The sequence below is a fragment of the Petromyzon marinus genome, chromosome 7 (assembly GCF_048934315.1).
Source record: "Petromyzon marinus isolate PM22_M1 ecotype Great Lakes invasive population chromosome 7, UKy_Petmar_22M1.pri1.0, whole genome shotgun sequence".
Classification (NCBI taxonomy): Eukaryota; Metazoa; Chordata; class Hyperoartia; order Petromyzontiformes; family Petromyzontidae; genus Petromyzon; species Petromyzon marinus.
In genome coordinates this window covers 11616072-11640361 of record NC_133673.1, presented here as the reverse complement: position 1 = coordinate 11640361, position 24290 = coordinate 11616072, and the positions used below count along the sequence as shown (strand labels likewise).

Sequence of the window (24290 nt, the reverse complement as noted above, 5' to 3'; positions counted from 1 at the left end):
GCACTTGGACTATACAGCGCAGTCACTTTGGGCATTGTTGCCAACAAGTATCAGAAAACACTGTAGAGGCGTTTGGAAAGGGATTTCCAATTTCCGTAATGTCAAGAATCACACTTCGGCAAAAAGCATTGTTAAGAGAAAGGAGTTTCAGTATGTACTATTCAAACAGGCTTAATGTGACCTTGGCAAAAAAAAACCTGCCGTTTTAAACTCTAAAAAGGGTAAACATAACTGCACCATAACATACCGTGCACTTTAACACAGCGTACCAACATTTTAAGATGGCTTTTATTACCTTCTACGTTGTATTTGTGAGTTTTGTAACAGCGTAATTCACGTAAGATTCAACAAAGCAGTCTCACTTCAATAATAAGCAGAATGGGACCATTTCACAAACGAGATTTTCAATTAACGTTGTGCACATAGTGCAAGGTCAAACAAAAAATGCAAACAGTGGTCAAAGCTGCCTGTATTTCGTGTGCACGTTTCGTACAAGCTGAGATAAACAATGAAATGCCAGACTTGGTACCATTCTGCAAACTGCTAAGGGTTGTTTTAAATTAAGTCGCACAATAATTGTGATTGACAGAACCTCATGCAGCATCACAATCGTCACCAAAACACATTTTTTTTTAAAAATGCACAGCCCGCAGTGCTCATGTCGCCAGCGGAGCGTGGATTCGTCTTTTACATTAATGGGTCATTACAGGCAACTCACGAGGTTCTAACAAATAGTTAACTTGTGTCAAAAATATCTCACTTCATATTCTATGGGTACAGTTCCAAGGTATTCCCTACCAAGAGAAATCTAATGAAAGTATTTTCACACGAGTAATATAGTTCGAGGTTCTAGCTGCACGAAAAAATTAAATACACTGGCAAGGTGAAAAAAAATGTACAAGCAGTTCTCAGCAGGCTGGCTCATGGTGCCGAAAGGAATCGCTCACTTTTGAGAATTTTGAAGGCTATGCAGGTGACAACACTGACATTAAAAAGAATGTGAAAACCGTATGCTATGGTATTACGTTGTCATAGAGCTTCTTGGCAAGGTGGCGGATGTTTTTGTGGACCAGCTCTTGATTTCCTTCTTCACTCTTCACCCACTCCACACTTGAGGCTGCCAGCTAAAGAGAATACATCATCATTATCATATCTAGCACCTCTCTTAACGTGCTAGGGGAAGACTCGAACCAAAACAAAAACAACTCGTATGCTATGGATACGTAACTATGCTCTGTACCAAGGGCTGTCCAACGTCAGTTTGACGCTTTGTTTATGAGAAAAGACTTTAAAATCATCCAAGTGCATCTTTACGGCAAGCTGGTACCCAAACTGTGACATCATTTCAATATGGGTTGGTATTGACGTCAATGCAGTGACAGCAGCCCACATGAAAGCAATTTCCAAGTAACTTTTTTCTAATGACTGTAGTGTGTCCGACAGCTTAAGATCAACACGCTATGTGTGTACCAACGAGATAAGAGACATTTGTTTTTTTTACCGTGCATCTTCCTTTAAGCTTTAAAAACAAAAATATGAATTGAACTATTTGTTGTAATTAAAAAGCAAAGGTGAAAAACTGAAGTAAATTTAATTCTGACGAGAGGACGTCTGCCAAGGCGATGGGAGTGATGAAGATTGCCCTTGTGCAACTGTGCTGGGTGGATTGTTACATTGCAGAACTATGAGAGATGGCAACAACTGGGGAAGGCCTTCATCATCGAGCAGCGGATTTGGCTATGGCTGGTGATAATGATGAGGACACGCAGACAAGTAGCAGACTATGCTACCTCATCAAAGAGGTCACATGTGCGGTAGGGAGGCCCTCTCTCGGAGACGAAGCCTGCAAATGCCATGCTGTCCAGGAGTTTGGGAATGAAGTCGTTTTCCACGAGGCCTCGCTGTCCGAGAAAAGCAGCCTGCACATCAAAAAGTCAGAGGCAAATTACTTAAAACATCACCAAGCTCAAAGGAACCCTAAAAGTACTCTTTGAACATTGTCAAACGTCCAAATCAATTTCTAGCAATCAACCTGAAGATGACGTACTGCAAAATAACTAGGAGCCTCCCAAGTGCACAAAAAATTTACATGGCACTTTGCTGCTACACATTCGAAGGAAATTATATTGTTCAACGAATGCCACGTTATTAATAACCAGTACAAATGTCTTCACAATTCTGACACCAAACTGTTAAATAACGATACAGTGAAAGCTATGGGAAAGGCGTTTTCACGATTAGGGCAAGGTTTAAGGCCCACCCCCCCCCCCCCCCCCCCGCTGTCACACTGGGACAGCCCATGGCATTTCCCTGTCTGGATTCCTGAGCACTCACTGCAAGTGCTTGGGATTTCCTGCCCTGACCTTCCTGCCCCAGACCTCTCACCGGCACCGGCCCACCTTGGCTAATAAATACCACAGGGGGAAAATTAATAGCAAACTCCTATTGCTTTCACGTTTTCACAAACCGCAGCGAGTGATATTCAGAAAGTAAAGGTATTATTTGGGGTTTTTGGTTTTGCTTGAAACAAGCTTATACTGTTTTCCTAACACTCTCCAATATGTTCAGCTGATTCAGTAGAAATTGCTGAAGGTTTAAATGCCAACCTCATGGCTCACATTACATCAATTAATCTATGACTCTCTTAACCTACACCATATCTGAAATGGTGTCCAGACATCTTTAAATCTTAATCTTCTTCCATTTATGGTATACAAAAGCGGTGTGTCTTTACCCAAGAGACCTTTTAAAAAAATGAGTTATTATCCTTGGCGGACTCCTCATCAATACAGCTTGGCACGCCGGCCCGAGTGATCTCTCTAAATATGCCTACAAAGCCATCTTATGGGACTCAGATGCAAACTTCACTAAATCCCCAGAAGAATTGAGGAATGTGTAGGGGAAAGGTTCTGAAGGAAACTCAAAACTTTTTACAACCAAGGCTCCTGCTTCACTCAACTCAATTATCATCATCATTCTCCAAATACCAGTTTAATTTTTTTTTCTGTATACAAAAGATGTTCGTGTTATCCCTCCAGACGCATGTTGCTGTTTTTTTCCCACTTGCAATGACTGATCCATCAGCCGGGGGCCTCACATCAACTCAACCACGAATAAATCTACCCACAGAACACGCAATTGTGTTGTTTTTCTGTCTCATGTTTTTTCCACATTCGGCCTTCTTGCCAGAAACACATTCCAGTTTATTTTAATCGATTAGGGAAATACTTTGTCATCTACTTCTAAAATAAATCTTTCATAAATTCTGACAGTTTGAAATGGGGAAAACAAATAATAATGTACTAAGAAAACAAATACGCTAACAGATGTAAAAACGCTTCTGCCGATAATTAACTTCAGCAAAAACAATGCGTACATGTGATCAAAAAAAATATTAAATGAATACTCCTTTTCCTTTAAAAAAACACTCCTAAAAGTTTAAACGAACATTTTTTCCCAAGCACAAGCAAAACCTCATGATTATAGTTTTGTTGTATAAGACTAAAGAAGCCTAAACCCAATCACAGTGGAATCCGATCACAGTACTTTGAGGTTCAATCCCATGGAATAATAAATAACAGGAGGAGGTTTTCTGCACGGGCTGGCCAAGGCGCGTGCTTGTTGAGATGAGGTTCACTGCTACGCGGGCGGGCAACCGGCAAAAATAGTGGCAGGGAGGGAGGGAGAAGTGATGAGGGGAGGACCTTGTGGAACCGAATCACGGGCTCGGAGTGGATCCGGATTAGCTGCAGACACGAGCGGTAGCCTTGAAGGAGCTGGGCAAACAGCCGCAGCATCGCAGCTCGCACCTCCTTGTCCTAAGTGTAAAGAGGTCAAAATCATTAAGAGAGATAAGATGGTGTTTTTTAACTTTGTCAAAAACGAAATTCCTGCCATCGAGTAATAGCTTCAACCTGGCAATGTTTTCAAAGTATAGTATAAGCCTCGGCTTCAAAGGTATCTTAATCTGCAGTGGAATGTCCAATGTTCCTATAAAAATGTAGCAGATCAATTTGAAACAGAAGTGCTTTCACTAAGCCCAAAGAAAACATTTTATTTTTGGATTTAAAACAGGAAGATTAGACCGAAGTATAAAAAAACAAGGAAGAAAAAAGTGAATGGAAATTATGAACCGGTTATTTATTCAAATAATGTACACTTAGTCTCTGAGAAATGTGATCACTCGCCTGCATTTCAGGCTTGATGACGCTTGGGGAAGTTGGAGAAAAAGCCATGTCTGCCACCTCCAAGTCTGGGTAAAGAACCTTAAAAAGGTAACAAAAATTCATAATAAAACAAATTAAGCACCTTCGCTGCAACGTTATGACATCGTCAACATTTAAATATTAAGCGTGCTTCATTTAGCATTTCCTAAGAGCTACTTTATTGAGAGCACCAATGCAATTGGCAGCTGCATACCATTGATAGGGCAGTCTGGATGTGCTGCAGGTAAGGTTCAGGCAGGGCCGAGACTTGCACACACTCGGGGATCATGACCGTCCCACCATCAAGGTCAGCAATAATAACGTCCAACTGTAAGGGTCAAAGTCCGCACGTTATATGTGTGCGGCACTGGTAAGCGGCTGAGCACGTGCATACTGATGTACGATTCACACACTTGACAATTACACGTAAGATGCAGTATCAAAAAATCGCCTCGCTAAAAAAAGCGAGGCTACACAAACTGTGAACGGAAGAGGTGTGTCCAACATACCAGCTCCTGGAACTCGCTGCGGAAGGTGGAGTGCACGCCAATAATGAAGGGAGTCGGGGTGCTCAGGACCTCCAGAAGGCTTCCTGGCAGGATCGGGATGTATGTGTAGCTGCAATGTTCAAACGGGAAAAGCTGATCAGCAACAAATCCCTTTTGGTGACTCATCTCTTCCCAAATCTTACGCCATTAATCGTTGTGGAACCGTGGTTATGAGCTCCACTTTTTTAGACCAAGAATGCTCAGGAGCGAACAAGTTAACAATTAATTGCATTCTCAGGTCTAAATGGTCATGTGGTGTGTATAAACACTATAACGATACAACACAGGTTCCATTGAACAGTGTGAAATAGTGACCTTGTCCAACACACCAATAATTTGCAAACACCAACGTATTAAACACTTACATTGAGCATACTGCTCGTAAGCCATGTTTTGTTTTTGAAATGCAACATTACAGATGGGTGCTGCAAGTTCCATGGCTGAATGACAGTGAGAATGTTTGTTCAAATTTAGAAAGTAAACACAGTACTAAACATGCCAACATGGTATAGAATTCAAGCTTTGATCAATAAGACCTTGGCCCTGGACAGATTGCATAACATCACATGGCAGATACAGAAAAGACAAGTTGCTAAATAGTAAGCGCAATTTATATCGCTGACATTATAGAAGAATGTTAAGCACCTTTTCGCAGTCAGCCAAACATCCTGTTTATGTTCAAGTAGTTAAAGGTCCACATTCTCAGGCCCACTGAGGTCTGATGAATTGCCATGGATGCAGCAAGCGTATTGTCACATGATGTGTATTACCCATTTCACTGACAGCTAACTGCTACTAAACACCAATAACAGCTGCGTAACACTCAATCATAAACATAGCTTTGTTAAATATGAATATGAAGGGGTTACAATTTTTTATGTCACTGAACATTTGAACATTGGTGAATTACGCAACTAAATAAATGTACCATCAGGTGTAGTTTAATTAAGTCAACTACACCAATTGAAAGTGTTTTACATTATGGTGGCTGCTATTAACTGAATTACACTCCACTTAAATTAGAGGCAGGTAACTCAATAAAGTTTGTAAAGCAAAATTTTGTGCATGTACGCCCGATTTATATGATTGCCAGGCATTTAAAATTAACAAACAGCTAAAATGTTGATAGTTGTACAAGCCAACATACCATCTAGATGCAGCACGTATAAAATAATTTGGTAGAGTTTAAATTTTATTCTGGATTAATTGTACTTATTTACAGTTAGAAATGTCAAACTTATTTTGCCAGAAGTTTAACATTGCCAAGTCAAGGCTTGGCACACATATTTTAATATAAACCAAGCAATATACATTACAACGGATGATTACGTGTCCAAGTTTAGAAATTACAAACCCTATTAAAAAAAATTAAATACTTCGTTATAAAAACTAAATAATGTATTTTTCTTCAACCTCTATGTTTGTTTTGTTTCAATAATTCACAAACATGCATAAAGACCCACAAACACCAAACAAATCTCCACATGCACAAATTAATCATGAGCACTTGAACTCAATACCAAGGATTGATGTGTGCAGACAAAGTGTTTCATGCATCCTGCCTTCAATAACAGCGTAATCTACTTATTATGCACTCTGGTTTATTTTTTTTATCTCGTCTAAATTACCCATTTTGCTTATGGCGTAGAAGAAGGTGCCGTTTAGGCACGTAACCATGGTGGCTCAACCTGTTTAGTGTCAACTCTGTTTATAGCACGCATTTTTGAGATCCCTGGGGATAAACTGAGGCGGGTCCTCGCTGAAACACACCGCTAGCTCAAGCATGTGAAGTCCTTGTTACAAAAATGAGCTAACTACTGGAATTGAAAAACATGCAGTGCATTATTTACATACGGTAAAATAAACAACAATGTAACAGGCTACGTTAATTTGTTAAAGGTGATCTTCACATTCAAATGAATTATAATTGGCTACAAGGACTTTTCTTCTGGGAAACACCTGACTGTTTCCCTCTGAGTTATAAAAGTTATAGAAATAACATTACAATTGTGGATATGTGATTAACATACATACAGCCACATAGGGCTTCTTTTGTCAGTGCTTGAATGACTGCATCAAGATACACTGTCTACAGAAGCTCAGCACAATAGTACACGACATTCATTAGTCTCTTCCAGAATCTGATTAAAAGTATACATGTGATCCGAGAGAAACATTTTCTCAACCCAACTTGCAAAAGAGTGAAACAGCTCCATCGAGATTGCATCAAGTACCAAAAATGCACGTTTGAGTCACACAAGGAGACACGTTTTCGCAAAAAAGTAATTCACAGCGGCATACGAAGATGTTTTCCAAAATTTGGATGGGAGAATTTGTTTTTATAAAAACAGATGAAGAATGTACGGACCGTCTCAGATTTTCACGTTCATTAAGTTCTTCAATAATTGGTCATTTCCATTGTTTGTTATAATCACTGTCGGCAAATCCAAGATGGCTAATATATTCTCCATTTATAAATCAACCTTTGCTTCATCATCTGTACAGTCGTCTACGAACGGTATGAATGAAGTTCATCGTACATACATCAAGTGCATGTCATTTCTCATATCACCATTTGGGCTTTTCCAAATCCATTTTCTAGACTCCTTTTAAAAATGTGTTCAAAATCTTCATCTCACTGCTATCTGTAAACTCTAATAGATGTTATCTTCTCTTACCATCACAGTGAAGTCTCCAATTAAAATGGTATCGTATGTTTTACATTCATTTAGAAGTTGGCTAATATATTCATACATTGTCCACTTCTACCTCTTCTCTGCATGCAGTTGAGGCATACATTTTAATTAACTTTAACCTGTAGCAGTTTGAGAGAAATGCTATTAACTGGGCAAACATTTGAAAATAACTTTTGAATCATAAAAGTCTACGTTTTATTCCCAGAGAGACTAATAATTCGACTCTGCCTCTACGATCGAAAATGTTGGCACCATTTAACTACGTGAAGTTCTCTGCTTCCTGCCTCACCTTACCGGGGGGGGGGGGGGGTCCAACTGTGCCCCAATGTATTTCTCCCAGTTCTCTTTCCAGTTCCAATATAACACACTTTTGTAACCTGCACAGTATGAGCCCACCTGTATTTGAGTGGGAAGGTTAGGGCCACGAGCGCACGGCATGCCTCGGTCAGTCGCTGGTAACTGCTGGAGTGAAAGAGAATCTTGTGCTCCGTGAGCACAGCACAAAACAGGTGCAGCACGTTGTTGATCCCTGTTGTGGGGATGAAGAATAAGCAAAGAAAGAAGAAACAAACGAAAACAGATTAATGTCACTCCATAACAGCATGTGACATTTATTCCAAAGTGACGAATTTCGTGGGACTTGTGTTTGAAGTCAAGTCTAAAAAGGATAATGAGGTTATATAGGATTGTGCAAACAGGTTGAAATTATCATCAGACCCGCGTTATTTCATTGAGCATCTGCCTGTGTTTGCATAATGCCACAGTGACTCGTTTGTTCAATACAATTGTTACATGCATGTTTATTGTAGAGATGAAGACAAAGTGCTTCAATTATTGCACCCACGCATGTTTAATAGCCCAAAGCTCCAGCCATAGTAGAGACAGTGCTTTAATTATTGCACACATGACAACGAAGGCATGAAATTAAACTATGCACAGCTTAGCTTGGCTTGAATTCTACTGTTTGTAAGCGAAACAAAATGACCTCCGCTTGCAATATTAATGAAATTATACTGTAATTAAATGATCATTAATATAATTTAAAAAGTACCACTGAGTTAAAACAACACAAAACACACCCCCAATGAAATCAGGACTTTCAATGGAAAATTTCAAGTATTGTAGTTGAAACTGATGATACACGATACCATTTGAATAAAAAAACACAGCGATTTTGATGGTAACGTTGTGAGTCAAATCTTGGCTTAAAGCTTTCGTGACTGCAGGAATTCATATTCTTTGGGTCTTTCGGTAAAGGCATGTAAATAGGTACAAAGAAAATAACAAAAAACGCCGACGTTTCGATCGCAACACAAGTGGTCGTCATCAGGAAAAGGGGGTTTAGCTTCTAAAGGCAAACTGTTTATGAAGGTTTGAAATGGGCGTAGCCCAAATGTCAGCAGCATGGGCGGGGCAGCTGATGTTAATGTTAGTGGTGGGTGGCGACCGCGATGGTGGTGGGTTTTCCACCAACTGAAGGGTTGCCAGGTAAAAATTAGCATGTTAATGTAAGATCGGTGAGCAGCCTTCACGGCGAGCACGCTGGCGGTGGCTATGTTAATTTGAGAGATTAGAATGTTAATGGGAGATCGCAGAGCCGCCGCCACCTCGAGGTCGGCGCGCAAAGGTGGCTGTGTTAATGTGAGAAATTTAACCCGTTAATGTAAAATCGGAGAGCCGAAAATAACAACTAATATCGGAAGGTGGTAGGATGGGAAGATCACAGCCAGTTATGACTTAAAACTGGTTGATAACGTCCTTCATACGATTGCTCAGTATGTACCCATCTTCTTAGTTGAAATTGTGCCTGTGTCTGTATTTATGGATGGCTTCATGAACGAATCTTTGTTGATAGCCACTGGGTTTGCAAAGTACCTTCGTCTTAGAGAAATCAATTTCGTGAGCCCACCGCATTAAAGCAATGATCAGCCACGGCCAAGATATTGGCCCTACCGTGTTTCAGATCTGCCTTATGTTCATGAACACGGTCCGAGACATGTCGCTTAGTTTCCCCAATGTAACTACTGCCGCAGACACAGCTTAGTTTGTAGACGCCAGGGTATTGCATGTCAGGGATAACATCCTTCACAGATGAAATCAGATAACAAATTTTATGTACTGTGTTAAATCTAACCTGGATCTTGTCGTTGGGAAAGAACCATCCGAGGACCCAATCAAAACCATCACCTTGCCATACATAGCAGGGGTCACCAAAAATATTTCCAAAATCATGAGCAAACACAAGATCCAGGTTCGATTTAACACAGTACATACAATTCGTGATCTGATCCCATCTGTGAAGGACAATATTCCTGACATGCAATATCCCGGCATCTACAAACTAAGCTGTATCTGCGGCAGCAGTTACATTGGGGAAACTAAGCGATCGTGAGCATAAGGCAGATTTGAAACATGGTAGGACCAATACGTCTGCCGTAGCTGACCATTATTTTAATGCTGCAGGCTCGCACGAATTTGATTTCTCTACTTTGCAAGCCTACTGGCTATCAACAAAGATTCGGGTCATGAAGTCATCAATATAAACAGACAATTTCAACCGAGAGGATGCTTATGAACTCGGCAATCATTGGAAAGTCATCAACCACTTTGGGTCATGACTTGATTTGTGTTTTCTTGTCAACCTCCACCGTCAGCAGTGTGGGTTGCGTGGAGCAAGGTGCAAATGGTCGCTCGCCGTGGAGGCCGCTCACCGATCTAACATGAACATGCTAATTTTTACCTGGCAGCCCTTCAATTGATGTTAACTTACATTAACATCAGCTGCCCCGCCCATGTTGCTGACACTTGGGCTACGCCCACTTCAAACCTTAATAAACAAGTTTACCTTTAGACGCTAACCCCCTTTTCCTGATGACCGCTTGTGTTGCGATCGAAACGTTGTAGTTTTTTGTTATTTTCTTTTAACCTATCTATGTGACTTTACTGAAAGACCCAAAGAATATAAATTGTGAGTCAAGTGATAATGCCTCTGGCCCACAAGCAGAGCGTTATTTTTTTTATATATATTACGTGTGTAGGATTGGCCCAGCGCTAAGAAAAAGAAGTTAACATTGGCGAGTGTGGTCTTGCAAAAAAATACTACAAGGTACCCGAGGCTTAGAGGCACCTACTCTTGGCATTCAAACATAAAATACTCAAATGCATCACAATTTGAAGAGACCGCAAATCTTCCAGCAAGTCAGATCAATGAAAATCAATATATTTTGAACAATCCTGCTCGTAAAAAGTTATTGATTTAAATAACTATTCGGCTTACACAATTAAAGTCAAATAAAATCCAGTAAAACATGACTGTTTGAATTTTTTCAGTCACTTAAAATGTAGAATGAAACACTTAGTTTACCACGGATATAAACCAAGCTTATGATATACCATGGAAAACACCTCCAGTCAAAAAATAATATTGCTTTGGAAAACCTAGGATCGTTGGCACCAAAAAGGGGTCCCACAGGGACACTCACGTTGGGAACACCACACCGTTATAGAAGTCTCAACACTATGACCTTTCTCCAAAGCCTGCCGTATGCGTACCGTCTGCCATTGAGCCAAAGACCTGACGCATGTTTTTAAAACCGGGACTTCCTGCGCGATTGTGCCGCACTGTTTGGTTACGATATCCTGCCTTGGGTATTTACATCAAACGGTTGGTAAACAGGAAGTGACATTCTGCACGAGGAAGCCCGCTTCCTCCAGCCCAGACTGCAAACGGCTCCTGCTTATGAATCAGACGCTCTCCAGCAGAGATAGTGTTACCGGCGAGACGGTGCGTACGTGCCACATGTCCTACATCCACATATTACCTTACGCAAAAATGTCCATCAGTATTTAAACCTGGAGGCCACAACATCTGCTTTGCGTAATTTTCGGATTTTTTTTCTCTATTTTTTTTAATGAGTAATGCTATGAAGCCATCATCACCTACTCATACAGGCCACAAACCACAAATTGCTATGTCCATGCTTTTCGTCTTAGCATTTTACTCTCGCAAAAATTACAATGGTTACTATGATCACCAGTATAAAAAATATTTCACAGAATGAAAGCCAAAGGCATCCAATCATAAGGAATTTTGGCTCTACTAAAATGGTCATATGGCAACACGAAATCAAATTGCCGAGCTCTGGATTTATGCCTGCAAGTTTTAGCTCTGCTGTGAAATAATAACAGATGGCATTGTTTTTACTACTGGCATCATTTTAAAAATTTCACTCGTACAGTTTCAACTTACTTAAAACTTCCAACGCAATACAGTGCACAGATATTCTTTAAGCAGCTGATTTATTTTATCGAGCTAATTTTGTTCCGAAGTATATAAAATACCACTTTAGTTTTACAGCAGAATATTAACAGCAACTCATTCCTGTAGCAAAACTTCACAGATGCCAAAAAATAACCAGATAGTGTCAATGCATTTCTATGTGAATTCACACCTATCAATGTGCCAAAAGAAAATACCTGGCACTCACTCTAAAATCCATGGCTGGCTCACAACTATAAATGAAAATTCATTTCTTTAAACTACGAACCTAAGTTTACTTGTTTTTACTGTGTGCCCTTTTATTTTTTACACATTTCCTGTCAATGTCATATAATTTGCACTTGACAAAAGCAATGGCTTACACAAGTGAAGGGCATCCAACAAGCATGTTGACAAGCCTGGAGGATTGTCACTTTGATGGGAGGGTTTAAACTAATGATTGTGGGCCCCAAGAGAAGCACTGTAGACACTATCTTCAACATCCCACAACCACCCCACTGCACTCGAGTTAAAGGCATCCCATGCAGAAATGACTCAATCTGGCCAAGTAATGCACATTCAAAAATGCAGTATAATAACAAATGTGGTTTTGCGATGTTTACCGTATATATAAACCCACCATTGAGGTCACCACTGAATTCACTATGAACTCTGTTTTACCCTGAAATTTCTGACTCATTATACTATTACATATAAATCGCGTAATGTCAGTGGAACAGGCATGCTGAAACAAAACAAAAAACATTACGCTCTCAAGTGAAATCCAGTTGTACTTTCTGTTATTAATTTACAAGAGGGCACTGTTGAAGGGCATCTTGAGATCACACCCACAATACAGCTTAGCAATGCCTGTCTCGCCTCAAGGAAGCCGAGGGAGTCCAATAGCTGAACAAATTATTTCGTCCAGCGGGAACCAATTCATGAGGCCCTGGAAGGACAGCCACAGATCTTCAGGCCTATTCCATCGCCTGGGAAGCTTAATATTTGCGAAAGCGAGGAAGGGAATTGAAGCACAAGTGGCTTGGTCACTGCCAAGGAAAGTGATTAGTATGGAAAGAGCGCAAGGAAGCCGTAATTTTTACTCAAATTGTCTTATTGGTGACATTTATATTTGAAAGGATATGATTAAGAGGTGAACGTGTTTTTAGTAAAAAATATTGCGGTGGGGGTTTTTTCCCCTATCACGAATGTATTAATAGCATAAGGCAACGATTTATAAAAAAATGCACGAAAGACAATTTGTTAACATGTGTGCTCAAGTGTATGAAATAATTCCCATTCGCCCCAAATTCTGATGCTTACTTGTAAACATATAACACGTGGAAATGTGGATAACCATTTAAATCCAATATTATTCTGGAGGTCCCATATATTAAAACAGTCGTAGTAATTTTGATTTAAACCTTTAGTGACTGCATGGATTCATCTTCTTAGTTCTTTCGGTAAATTCACGTATTATTTTATTATTTCCCTTCTATGTGACTTTACCAAAAGAACCAAGAAGAGTCATAGTAATATATACTTTTTTAATTCTCAAAAGGAAAGCCTAAAAGTTTAAGCGTGTAAGTTTTTGTGAACATTTATGTTCATTAGAAAATGTGTTTAGCTTCTATACGAAGTCAATTTATCTTATACAGTAAAACCTTGGATTGCGAGCATAATTCGTTTCGGAAATGTGTTTGTAACCCAAAGCACTCGTATATCAAAGCGAATTTCCCCATAAGAAATAATGGAAACTCAGATGATTCGTTCCACAACCCAAAATATTAATATAAACATGATCAATACAAAATACCTTTTTCTATTTTTATTATTTAAAATTAATATAAAGTAATCAAATTGATTAATTAAATTTAATCGTGGCTGGTGTGAGGGAGACGAGAGAGAGGAGAGGAGGATGGTTATTGTGTAGGACGACTTTGACTGTCACTAACGGAATCACTGCTACCTGTTGGCTCACTGGAATCTTTTTCTTTTTGTGCGACTTTAACAAGGAACCTATCCAATGACACTTGCTTTTGCCTCCTTTTGAGGAGCATGGGAGACGATTACCCACAATCCCGCAGCGAGAGAGAAGAACCATCGCTCAGTTGTGATCACGTGACGCTCGGCAGACAAAGCGTATACGTACTACTCGTATTGCAAGACCTCGCTCGTTTATCAAGTTAAAATGTATATACAAAATTTGCTCGTCTTGCAAAACACTCGCAGACCAAGTTACTCGCAATCCAAGGTTTTACTGTAATTTCAGCAGGTTTTGTTTAAGTTCTGACTGCACTAGGAGGTAAAATATCATAGTTTTTGATGTATGCATGTTCCATCCAAGGCTTTCTCTAGTTATGTTTGCACCTAAAGCACTACAATGATTTAATAGAAAAAGATGGAGAACATGACACATTTTATCTTCACAGCAATATGATGTGGTCTAGAAGTAAAGAAAAATCATGGCCTACCCACCAGCCAACCGTGCTAATCAGAGGTGCGGGGGAAGGACAACAAACTAAACACAAAAAGCCGTTCTAAAAAAAATGTCAGTCTAGATTTAAAAATGCATAGCTCCAATGGCTTCCTAATATCTGAAGAGCATTCCAGAGGACCGCAGAAGTACATCTGAAAGTGTGCGATGCAGTGACCGTCTTTGTTCGATGCCTAGCCAAAAGCCACTTAGAGAGGATGACAATGTCTGTAACGTGCATTTTCACGTCGACAACACTGACATTGCAAAAACAGAGTAAATAATACATAGAAATGAAGTAAAACAAGACAGTAACATTAAAATAAGCTTTCAAAACATGTAGTGGAGAAATAAAGGGAATAAATATAGGGAGGGATTATATTATATTATCAATCTCAGATTTGCCGAGTCATTTTAAGAAACGATGTAAATTAACATAAAACGTACAAATTAAAATTATCTACTCTTACATGTGTGATTAAATGCTATTTTCATGAGCTGAGGAATCATTATAAATTGATTAACTGATGCATCGTTCGACCTCGAGTGTGGTCTTTTGGTTCTCGCCAATGAAGAAAACATGCATTCATATTTCATACATAAATGCATGTCTTCCGTTCTATGGGTGTAACCAATGCAACTTCAGCATACAGGAATGAAGTGAGGCGCTCACATCTGTTGAGTTGATTAGAAGCTCTCAGTGGTTGCTGAATGTGTGTTTGGATGAGTGATGGTGAGAAGAGCAGAACTGGTAGACGTCAGAACTAATCTCAACCTATTATCCAAATGATTGACATTTTAGTTGAACGGTACAACACTGCAAATTTGCATTCAACCAATAAAATCCTTTTTTTAAGGAATACATACCATGGAAGGAATATCTTGGTTACATTTTTTTCTACGTTTACATATAACTACATTTAACAAGAATTGGCCTGCAGTAACATTTAACCCTGCCACAATTTCTGCGGGGTTAACATGCACATCGATTATAATCTGCACAACATAGCTAGGCTCACGGGAGCTATGAGGAACACTTCCACCAAACCATTGTCTCACCACGCCAAGCATTTCCTCTGCTCAGACAAAAAAAATGCCATTCTATGATAAATATTATATAACCAAGAGACAAGTGGGTCAGTGCGGGGTAAACGCGTTGGGGCAGGACGGAGACTGGAATAAAGTTACATCCCTAGAGGATTATTTTTTTATTTGATCAGATTCTTCCCTTTTAACTGATGAACATGTCACCATACTTCCGAGAGAGAGAGGAAAAAAACATCGCCGACAGTTATGCGGTATCTACGTTAACTCTTCTTCATTGTCTGCCAATATGCTCCCCACACATACAAAATTGAATTAACATGGCATAGTCGATCAGTTAGTCGGGTCTGTTACGAGCATACCTGTCAATAACAAACACATTCAACTCCAGTATTTTCCTCACCAGTGGCAAATGTAATGTGTAAAAATAGTGGATGCACTGTTGATGCAACAGTTTTCTAGACATCAAGGGGCCATAATCCATAGCCAAGTGAACATAACAGTGGATACCAAGAAGAGGCACCAAACCGTTGTTTGATCAACTTCCGGCTTTTAGCAAGCTGCTTCTGCTGAACAAACACATCCAGCTTTCACAGGCTTCGTACAATTGTTCAGTCAGCCCTATTTTATAAACATGCACTTAAATTATCCCTTTTATGGGAATGCATATATCATTGCCTGTTTATCCACTTGCCAGATTTCCACAAGTTTAATGCATGCCGTAAATCCATGTTCACACCACACCAATTTAGCTATAACTTACAGCCTTTCTTACATGCCGCATGGGAAAGCTCGTAAAATGTTATCAAATTTTTAATATGACTCGATTTTTAGTTATCCCCCCCATAACTCTGAAAACAGCAATGCGCCACTGTGATAAAGTAATTTTTATTTCCCAAGTCTTAGCAAGGTTAAGAAAACTTTCCAGCCACCAAATGACTACCCGTGATGTTTATAAGACTTGCCAGTACACCAGAGCGACCTGTTCCATCCTGCTGTCTGTCAGGCTGTTTTTAAAGAAAACGTTTATGTCTTTGAAACCCACATTTTTGACTTCCGGATGTAGAATCATGAAACCTACAAAACAAGAGCCTGTACGATGACAAACAGTTCATACTTAGTATTATAATAGAAGCCATTCCAATATCAGCCTACAATTTATTTCCTTTGTATGTATGTTTAACTTATTTCGCAACGTACACAGCCAACCGTGCTTCTCGGATGTGAGAGTAATGTATGAAATATATATTTTATATATTAATACAATTTCATAAAAAAGAGTAATATGTGCATAATCATTGTGAATTTATGTACAATTTATAGGCATGCTTGTTTAAGAATATGATTACATTTAAGGCCCATTGTCAATGCACGTATGATTTAAGGCATCCCCACACTATCAGTATCTGTTGAGGGGTTTTGACCATACTTCACCATGCTGATCAGTGTGGGTTGGTAAAGGTGAGGGGGGGGGGGGGTAGGGGACAGAACTGATTCAGATATCACTCAACACTTATGTTTGCCATGGTGAGGAATCACATTCAGGTTTGCTGGAATCATAATCCAGTGAGTGTACATGCTTTGTTACAACCATTGCCCTACCACTCCGCACATTTATTAAATCGAAAAAAATCTAAAAGTCTAAGTGTTTTCCTCTTCATCTCCTGCTTACGACCCATAGGCAATGGTGGAAATTCTGCATTCCTATGGCATAAGACAACCACCAAACTGCTTGCTTGCTCTAACCACTGCACCACCCAGCAAGAACATATACAACGCACATGATTTTAATTCAACGTGATACATGCCATGAATGCACGCTACCCAGAAGGCTTGATTTAAGATTGTTATTTCATACCAACTGATCACATTGCAGGGATATGAAATGGAACGAGCAATAAAATGTAGAAATGTTTCATTGTTATTTTATAGACGTCCAAAAAATAAATGCTTCCATTACACGTGGTGTAGAAAATACAGTATCTCAAATACTTTCTATGGCAACAATATAAAGAGTGTGAAAAGTGTTTTCACTTTCAACCACTTTCATCATAAACATCTTTATCACCCGCAGACAACTGTGTTATTCTAGGTATCATCATCCCAGGTTGTTAAACGTTCCAAAAATGTTCCACTGTTGTGCCGAGGGAATATCCTAACGCGCACAAAAAAACGCACACACTTGGGGAAGAGAAAAAAAGAGAGCGCCTCCCTCCGCGTGAGCTCGCGCAAAGCCGGTGTGGCGCCTCCACGCGTCCCGAAAACAGCCACGCGATTTTTGGCACGCGGAGCTTCCGGCGCGCGCAGGGAGGCCCCCTCCGCTCACTCTCCGCATAGAGGGAGCTCAGCTCAACCTCGGGAGAGGTGGGGGGGCTCCAAAAGGGGGATCCCGTTTTCACTCCTGCTTTTCACACACTGGTGGATTTAGACGACACCGTGACCAAACAGGGATGTAGTCAGGGTGGGGAGAGGGGGAGGGGGCGGCCTTCATCCAGCAGTGGATTGATAAAAGGGTGTTAAAAGCTAGTTAGCGAAGATAGGAGAAGAGTATTCTTTGGGTCTTTCGGTAAAGTCACGTAGAAGAAAAATATTAACAAAAAACTACGACGTTGCGATCATAACGCAACAAAGGAATATGAATTCCTGCAGTCACGAAAGCTTTAAGTCAGGAGAAGAGTAATTAAGACAATCATGTGTATGCATGTGTGTTTTGAGGGTGGATCAGAGACGCAAGGGGGAGCGCGGTAATGTAGCGGTTAGCGCGGTAATGTAGCGATTAGCGCGCTGCGCTACGAACCCGGTAACCCGTGTTTGATTCCCGCTCACGGCCAACACCAGTGACGATTATCTGAACCGGTCCTGGGCCTCACCGAGGTCGACTCAGCCTCAAATGAGTACCTGGTGTGGTGTTTAAACATTACCACTGGGGAGACAAAGGTGGGCGGGCGTGGTGTTGGCCACCCACCCTCTTGTGTGCCGTGCTGGCCTTCATAGGTGCTCCTGAACAGCACTTGCCCCAACAGTCCGTTACAGGCTATACGGGGGATCTTTATGTTTGCAGAGATGCAGTGTTTGGGACACTATGCTATAAACCTGGTGGTATGACTTTGATCCTGTGGTACATGATATCTGTGCCGTCCTGCAAAACTACCCTCTTTATCAACCTACACTGACCAGCGAAGTGAAGTATGGTCTATTTTAACAACGGACATCGTGTGATAAGGCTTTCTCTCCAGCAGAGGATTTGACGACCTGTAGAATGTGTTTGTGTTAAATGTGAATCATTGTAAAGTGCTATGCTTCAATTACAATTCTCATTGTACCTATCGACATTATACTCATAATTAAACTGTGTTAATAATAGCGCTAAACAAATTTGGGCAAACCCATTCTAACACTTTAAGAAATGTGTGTTACGGTAAACACTTTACTAATCGGTGCCAAAAAGTTATTTTTGTTTTAAACAGCTCAGGTGTATATAAAGCTGCTAATCACAACTGTCAAGTAATACGGCAGCCTGTGGTTTAAGGACTGACTTAAGCAATACTCTATGAGATGTTAGGTCATTAGCGGTTTTTAGAAATAAGCCTAGAATGTTTTCCATAGCAAAGCACAGTCAAGACCTTCGTCACCAAAATTGATCAAGGCACGTTTTAAACATCGTATTCAATGAGCCTGATTAGAATCACATGTATCCACCCAAGTGTTGTGAAACACGGGCGGCAGCATCCGAGCCTCTTGTGAAAAGGGCTGCAGAGTTTACCGAGAATGATGTCCCCGACGTATGGATGGCCTGGCTGTCACCACGTCTTATCCTTGGAGGATAGTGACAATGAACATTTGTATGCCTTTTGTTCAATTCTACCGGCCCACACACATTCCTATCCAAGTAAAAATTATCTTCAAAGCTAAGCTACTGGAAGATTAATGATTCTACACATAATGCATTCTAATATGTCCAATATTTAACAATTAAATGTCCCACAATTGATTCAAAGAATTCTTCCAGACATTTGAAAAAAAAGTGTATACCTCACCCTTCCTTTATTTTGTTTAACTCAATGAGAAATGCGTCAAGAATTATTTGAGAGAAGATATTAATACCCACAATTATATACTGTGGATTGGTTTAGCGGTGGATTGATCAAGGCTGATAATACTGTAGTAATAATAATGCATATAAACACATATTTAATAATTTATTATTCCAATTGTGTTGTCTCTAATATATCATGAAATCATGATATTTGCAGCTAGCAGAGCACCACCCCGTGTCAGAGAACAGCCCTAGAAAATATCATCACAGTACTGCTGAAGACACTTAAAAAGATCCCTTTAGCCACACGAGGGGCACAGCTTTAATATCCTGGGAAAGACAGCTCATCGCATGTCAACCAAACTAACATTTTTAAGTCTCAATAGTGGAATAAATCAAATTAAGGGGAAAAGTGTCATTGATAGGTTATTTTTTTGTGCAGACGTTGGTGAATAGATAGAGATCATCAACTCCATACGTTGAGAACCTGGTTTAATCCCAAGCAGCAATCTGTAGAGTGCTGCATTCGTGCTCTGAACCCTGTGCCACCCAGCCACAATGCGCCCATCTCAGCACAATTCGCTGTTAATCATTCTGTGCTTTAACACGAAAAATCAAATTTACTGTATTTGTATACACGTTTGTGTTTCTGTCGAGTTCAGACAGAAATAAAAGTATACACAATTCGGTACACAGGTATTAAAGGGTGACAACAACCATAAACACATTTGGTATATAGACATTTGGTATCCATAATACAATTTTGTTGATATTGGTTGTGAAAGCAACGTGTTACACTACATTTGGTATATTAGTTAGCTATCCAAAAAATCATGCTTACTTAAACCGAGAGAGATGCACACCCACATTATGAATATATGCTTACGATGTAACTGTAAAAGTATGCGCGATAGTGATGAGCCTTACCAAGTTGCCTGAACAGCAAGATGACACTTGATCCGGTGACAGGAATCTCATTGTTTAGGGCTGGTTGAATCACCTGCCTGTCCCCAGCACCGAGCGAAAACACCTTCTGTTAACAGAGCAAAAATGAAGACGTTCGTTATTTTGAACTTAAAACCTCCACTGATTTCCCAAATATGTTTTGGACTAACGAAGGAAGGAAAAAAAACACAGGAATTAGAACATTTGTGTTTAGGCCAAATATGAGTAGTGTACTCATGTCCTACTCATGATAAATATTTCCTAAACAAAGTACAACTGAGAACATTTTTCCCCAATAGTGAATGCCAAGAACATTTGTTTAGTATTGCTAGCATTCATCAACAGTTAGTAGTCATTGCTTGCTAATAAATCAAATAGTACAATTATTTCTCTAATTTCAAATGTTTACTGCTGCCACAAAAGCAACATTATGCATTGAAAAATACTGTTAGATAAGTCAGTCCCATGTCAAAAGTGAGCCTTTGGTGGTGCTTATCTCCTGTTTACAGCACTGACCCAGTGGATATAATGCCATATTCCTATGACAGGGTGAGTACATCCACAGGACAAACACTCTTTATAGAGGCAGCCTGAAAACCAATGTTGTAGCTAATGAAACTGCTGTTTTTTCCTGATTCACCATGCTTTAAAGTCCATATCCATATCATTATGTAATTAGAGTACGTGTGAAAATATATGGTAATACTCATACCCCATATTCCACATTATCTCCTTCTGGCTGCTCGGAAACAATGAGAGAGAAAAAGAAAGAATTAGTAAAAGAAAAAGTTTACAAGCAATAGGAGCTGTTAAAAATATCGAATAAAAAAGGACTGTAAAGTTAAAAAAAGCAGTTGAGTACTTCATCCACTGGGAAAAGTGTGGGGGCGAAGGGGGTAAGTATGGCACACATAAAACTGAATAAACCTCGCATATCACCTGCAGATGGTGACGACGATAATGATAATTATGGTAGTGATGGCCGTGATGGTGAGGGGGTAAGACTTAAACACGTACATACTCAATATATTTTATTCTGTGGAACCAATTCTAAATGTTCCAATGCAAATGTCTTGGAATAACTGCCCACGTTATCGAAGCCTATTAAATTATTCTATTTGACACAGTGCAAAGAAATGGAAAAAAAACATTTGGACTCACGTACGTCCTTTGGAAAAAAAATCCCAAAATATGATGCCGAAGAGAATGGAAAGTATACCTCAATTCCAGTCTGCTAAGTGCAAAAAGCAAATTATATGGCCAAATACAGGCAACCGCCACACGAGGCTCCAAAAACAGCTTTGTTTATGGACTGCTCATCGAAAAACATTAACACTCTCGATGACTTATACAGTTAATTCAACACTTGGGAAGAAACACACACTTGGGTGTGTTCTATTAATACTTGCAGCAACACCGACACGTGAATCGGCACTGGGATTGTACTCATGTCTTTCTAAATCAATTGCATGCAGAGCACAAGCTTTTCAGGCACGATTGATTATAATAACTCAATCGTGCCTGAAAAGCTAACCTTTTGCTTTATTAATGTCCTTTAAAACAAGAGTGGCCACAGAGGAGCAAAAAGAGTACATCTGGCAGTAACCGTGTATGGCTTAATCGCAAGTGGTATTTATCCAGCACTAAAAAGCTGGAATCAGCCACTGGTCTCCGCTAATCAAATAAGACAGACTTGCACAAAACAAACAGAAGCAGACGTGCACACGGGCATATGGTTGGGCAAATGGTTCTGCCGGCAGACTTAAGCATTAACTAGTCTCTTGGTAATATTGACCTGGCACAAATAAAATAAGTTATTTTTTGTTACTCTCAACAGCAGTGTTGGCATTGACATTCACTGTATGTGCCCCACTCTCTCAATCACTGATCACCCACCGCAAAGTGCTGTTCCAGTTGGCAATGCTCTAATCCACCACCAACATGACACCCGTACATATTTAGGATCCTTTACCTTATTTAAACTAATGTTAATGAAAAAAATCTATAAACGTTGATTTTTTTAAATAAATGTATATATTCATTTAAAATCAACAAACAAGAAATGTAGCTGAGTAAATTAGATGCTCTATGAATAAACGACAGGGACTCACAGTTTGCCACAAATCACAATGATGCAACAGCAGGTGAAGGTTACATTTAGGTGACCAGTTGGAAGTAGCTGTGTGTGAATTTACATGACTGGTGAACATTATAAAACACATGAAATGTTCACCTCTTCATATGAAAAGTGAATAAATATTAAAGTAAAAAAATATTTATTCTTTCTTTTTACATTTTGTATCACCAAGGGTGGGGGGGGGGGGGAAGCATGTCACAGTTGGCGCTGTAAGGTGCAAAAAAAGTTCAACATACATAAGTATTTTAAACCCGCCGACCTGACCTTGATTCCCAGCCATGCCTATAATCCGGTGTTCTTCACTAATTTAGAGAATGGGGGGGGGGGGGCACTTTCGCCAATAAGACATCAGTGTGAGGGCCGCCACACCGCCTGCAACGGGTGTCAGGGGCCGCATTAAAGGCCACCAGGGGCCGCTAGTGGCGCGCGGGCCTTGCAATGAAGAACACTGCAATAATCAGTTTAATCAATGACGAGTGATAACAGGCCCCTTCAACATCGTCACAAATTCAAACTGACCAGCAGCGGTTTAACAAAGGGTTGAAACGTACATTTATGACCATTAATTTTAAATAAATGTGGCAACGGGATATGTTAATTCTCAGTAAGAGGATGGGGTTTTTTTTATCCACCAAAATGTTTCGGTTCCCAAGAAACAAATACAATGCAGCCACCACCTGTTGCCAGCTCATCCCCACAACATGTACACAAGCGTTCTGCAAAACAACGGAAGTGTAACGTGCGAGGTTTAAGCACGTGAGCGTGTGCATGTTGCACAAATAGTTTCCCAAACAATACAATGCTCACAGGACACCGAGGGACTACACAGGAAAACAGTTTTTCCAAAAATTCACGTCAAACTTGACATTTTTACAAAAAACTAAAAAAAAGCACTCTCATTCCTGTAAATAAAGCCATTGAATTTATCAAATATTTAGACTTTATTGTGCAATTATTATCACTTTAATTTTGTTGCCATTTTTTCACGACAAAGGGCGGTTAAATCTACACGTATTATTACCACTGGGTTCCAATCAAACAGATGTTATAACTGTGTTGTTTAACACTGGAAAATTGTGTGGGCGTACATATGGTCTGATTAAACAGAACCCACTAATGTCCATATATTTACAACAGAGCTAATGGAGGTAATCAACGCGAAAAAAACTCAAACATTTTTTCATTAACTTATTTTAATGCACACATGCTTTTAAATTGTAAATAATTTATGGCACTTTTTTGCGGCAGTAAAGTTGCGTCAATATATATTTAATTATCAAAGATCCCGTAATCCTTCTACCGATACTGCAATTGCGTTTAACAGCTCAAGGTAATCTTATTTTTCCTAAGGAGAACTTCAAAAGTGCAAAGAGGCATTTGGGTATTGTTTTGTTTAGAAACTCGCAGCTGGAAGCCTGACGTTTCCAAGGACTCGCTGGGCCAGCCAAACGGCGTGCAATTGGCTGCACAAGGCCAGCGAGGATTAGGCAACTCGGGACGAAAGCAAATGCCCCATACTCCACTTGCACTGAACTCCTACACTGATATATTGTGTTTTGCTAACACACCAAAAGAAAAAATGGCAGGAAATGGTCATCATACCAAGCCCTGGTGGAAACTAACAAACGATCAAAGATTATTTTGAACTTTTTTGTTTGGGGCTATTTTTACATAATACAAACTCGATAATGATTGATTAAAAAAACATGACATTGTCAAGAATTTGTTACATAAAGGCAAATATGTAAACAATAAAACATGCAACATAAACAAGAGCAGTTGAAATTAATTTGTAAATTCAGTTAGTTAGCAACTTGTTTTTTTTCTGGTTTGTTGTGTAGATCAACATCGTATTTGTTCTGCAATCACTTCATTTCCGAGTCACTATCTCAAATACACCTTGCTCTGACAGCACGAGATGTACAGCATGGGAGGAGTGGTATAA

At 39.8% G+C, this 24290-nt stretch overlaps 1 protein-coding gene across 10 annotated transcripts in view; it reads right to left on the bottom strand.

The window, feature by feature from the left end:
* The window catches only part of LOC116939979 (myotubularin-related protein 5-like), a 95411-nt gene that overhangs the window by 36052 nt on the left and 35069 nt on the right, over positions 1-24290 (bottom strand). For 5 of the 10 annotated variants that reach the window (XM_032949113.2, XM_032949117.2, XM_032949118.2 and 2 more), the window contains exons 6-14: positions 20921-20947; positions 20191-20296; positions 7846-7978; positions 4715-4823; positions 4420-4533; positions 4188-4265; positions 3705-3818; positions 1791-1919; positions 1026-1124 (exon numbers count right to left, since the gene is read on the bottom strand). In XM_032949113.2, the coding sequence (XP_032805004.2) occupies positions 1026-1124; positions 1791-1919; positions 3705-3818; positions 4188-4265; positions 4420-4533; positions 4715-4823; positions 7846-7978; positions 20191-20296; positions 20921-20947 (909 nt within the window). The remainder of the gene's footprint in view (positions 1-1025; positions 1125-1790; positions 1920-3704; positions 3819-4187; positions 4266-4419; positions 4534-4714; positions 4824-7845; positions 7979-20190; positions 20297-20920; positions 20948-24290) is intronic. The other 5 variants (XM_032949115.2, XM_032949121.2, XM_032949122.2 and 2 more) reach the window with 1 other exon arrangement.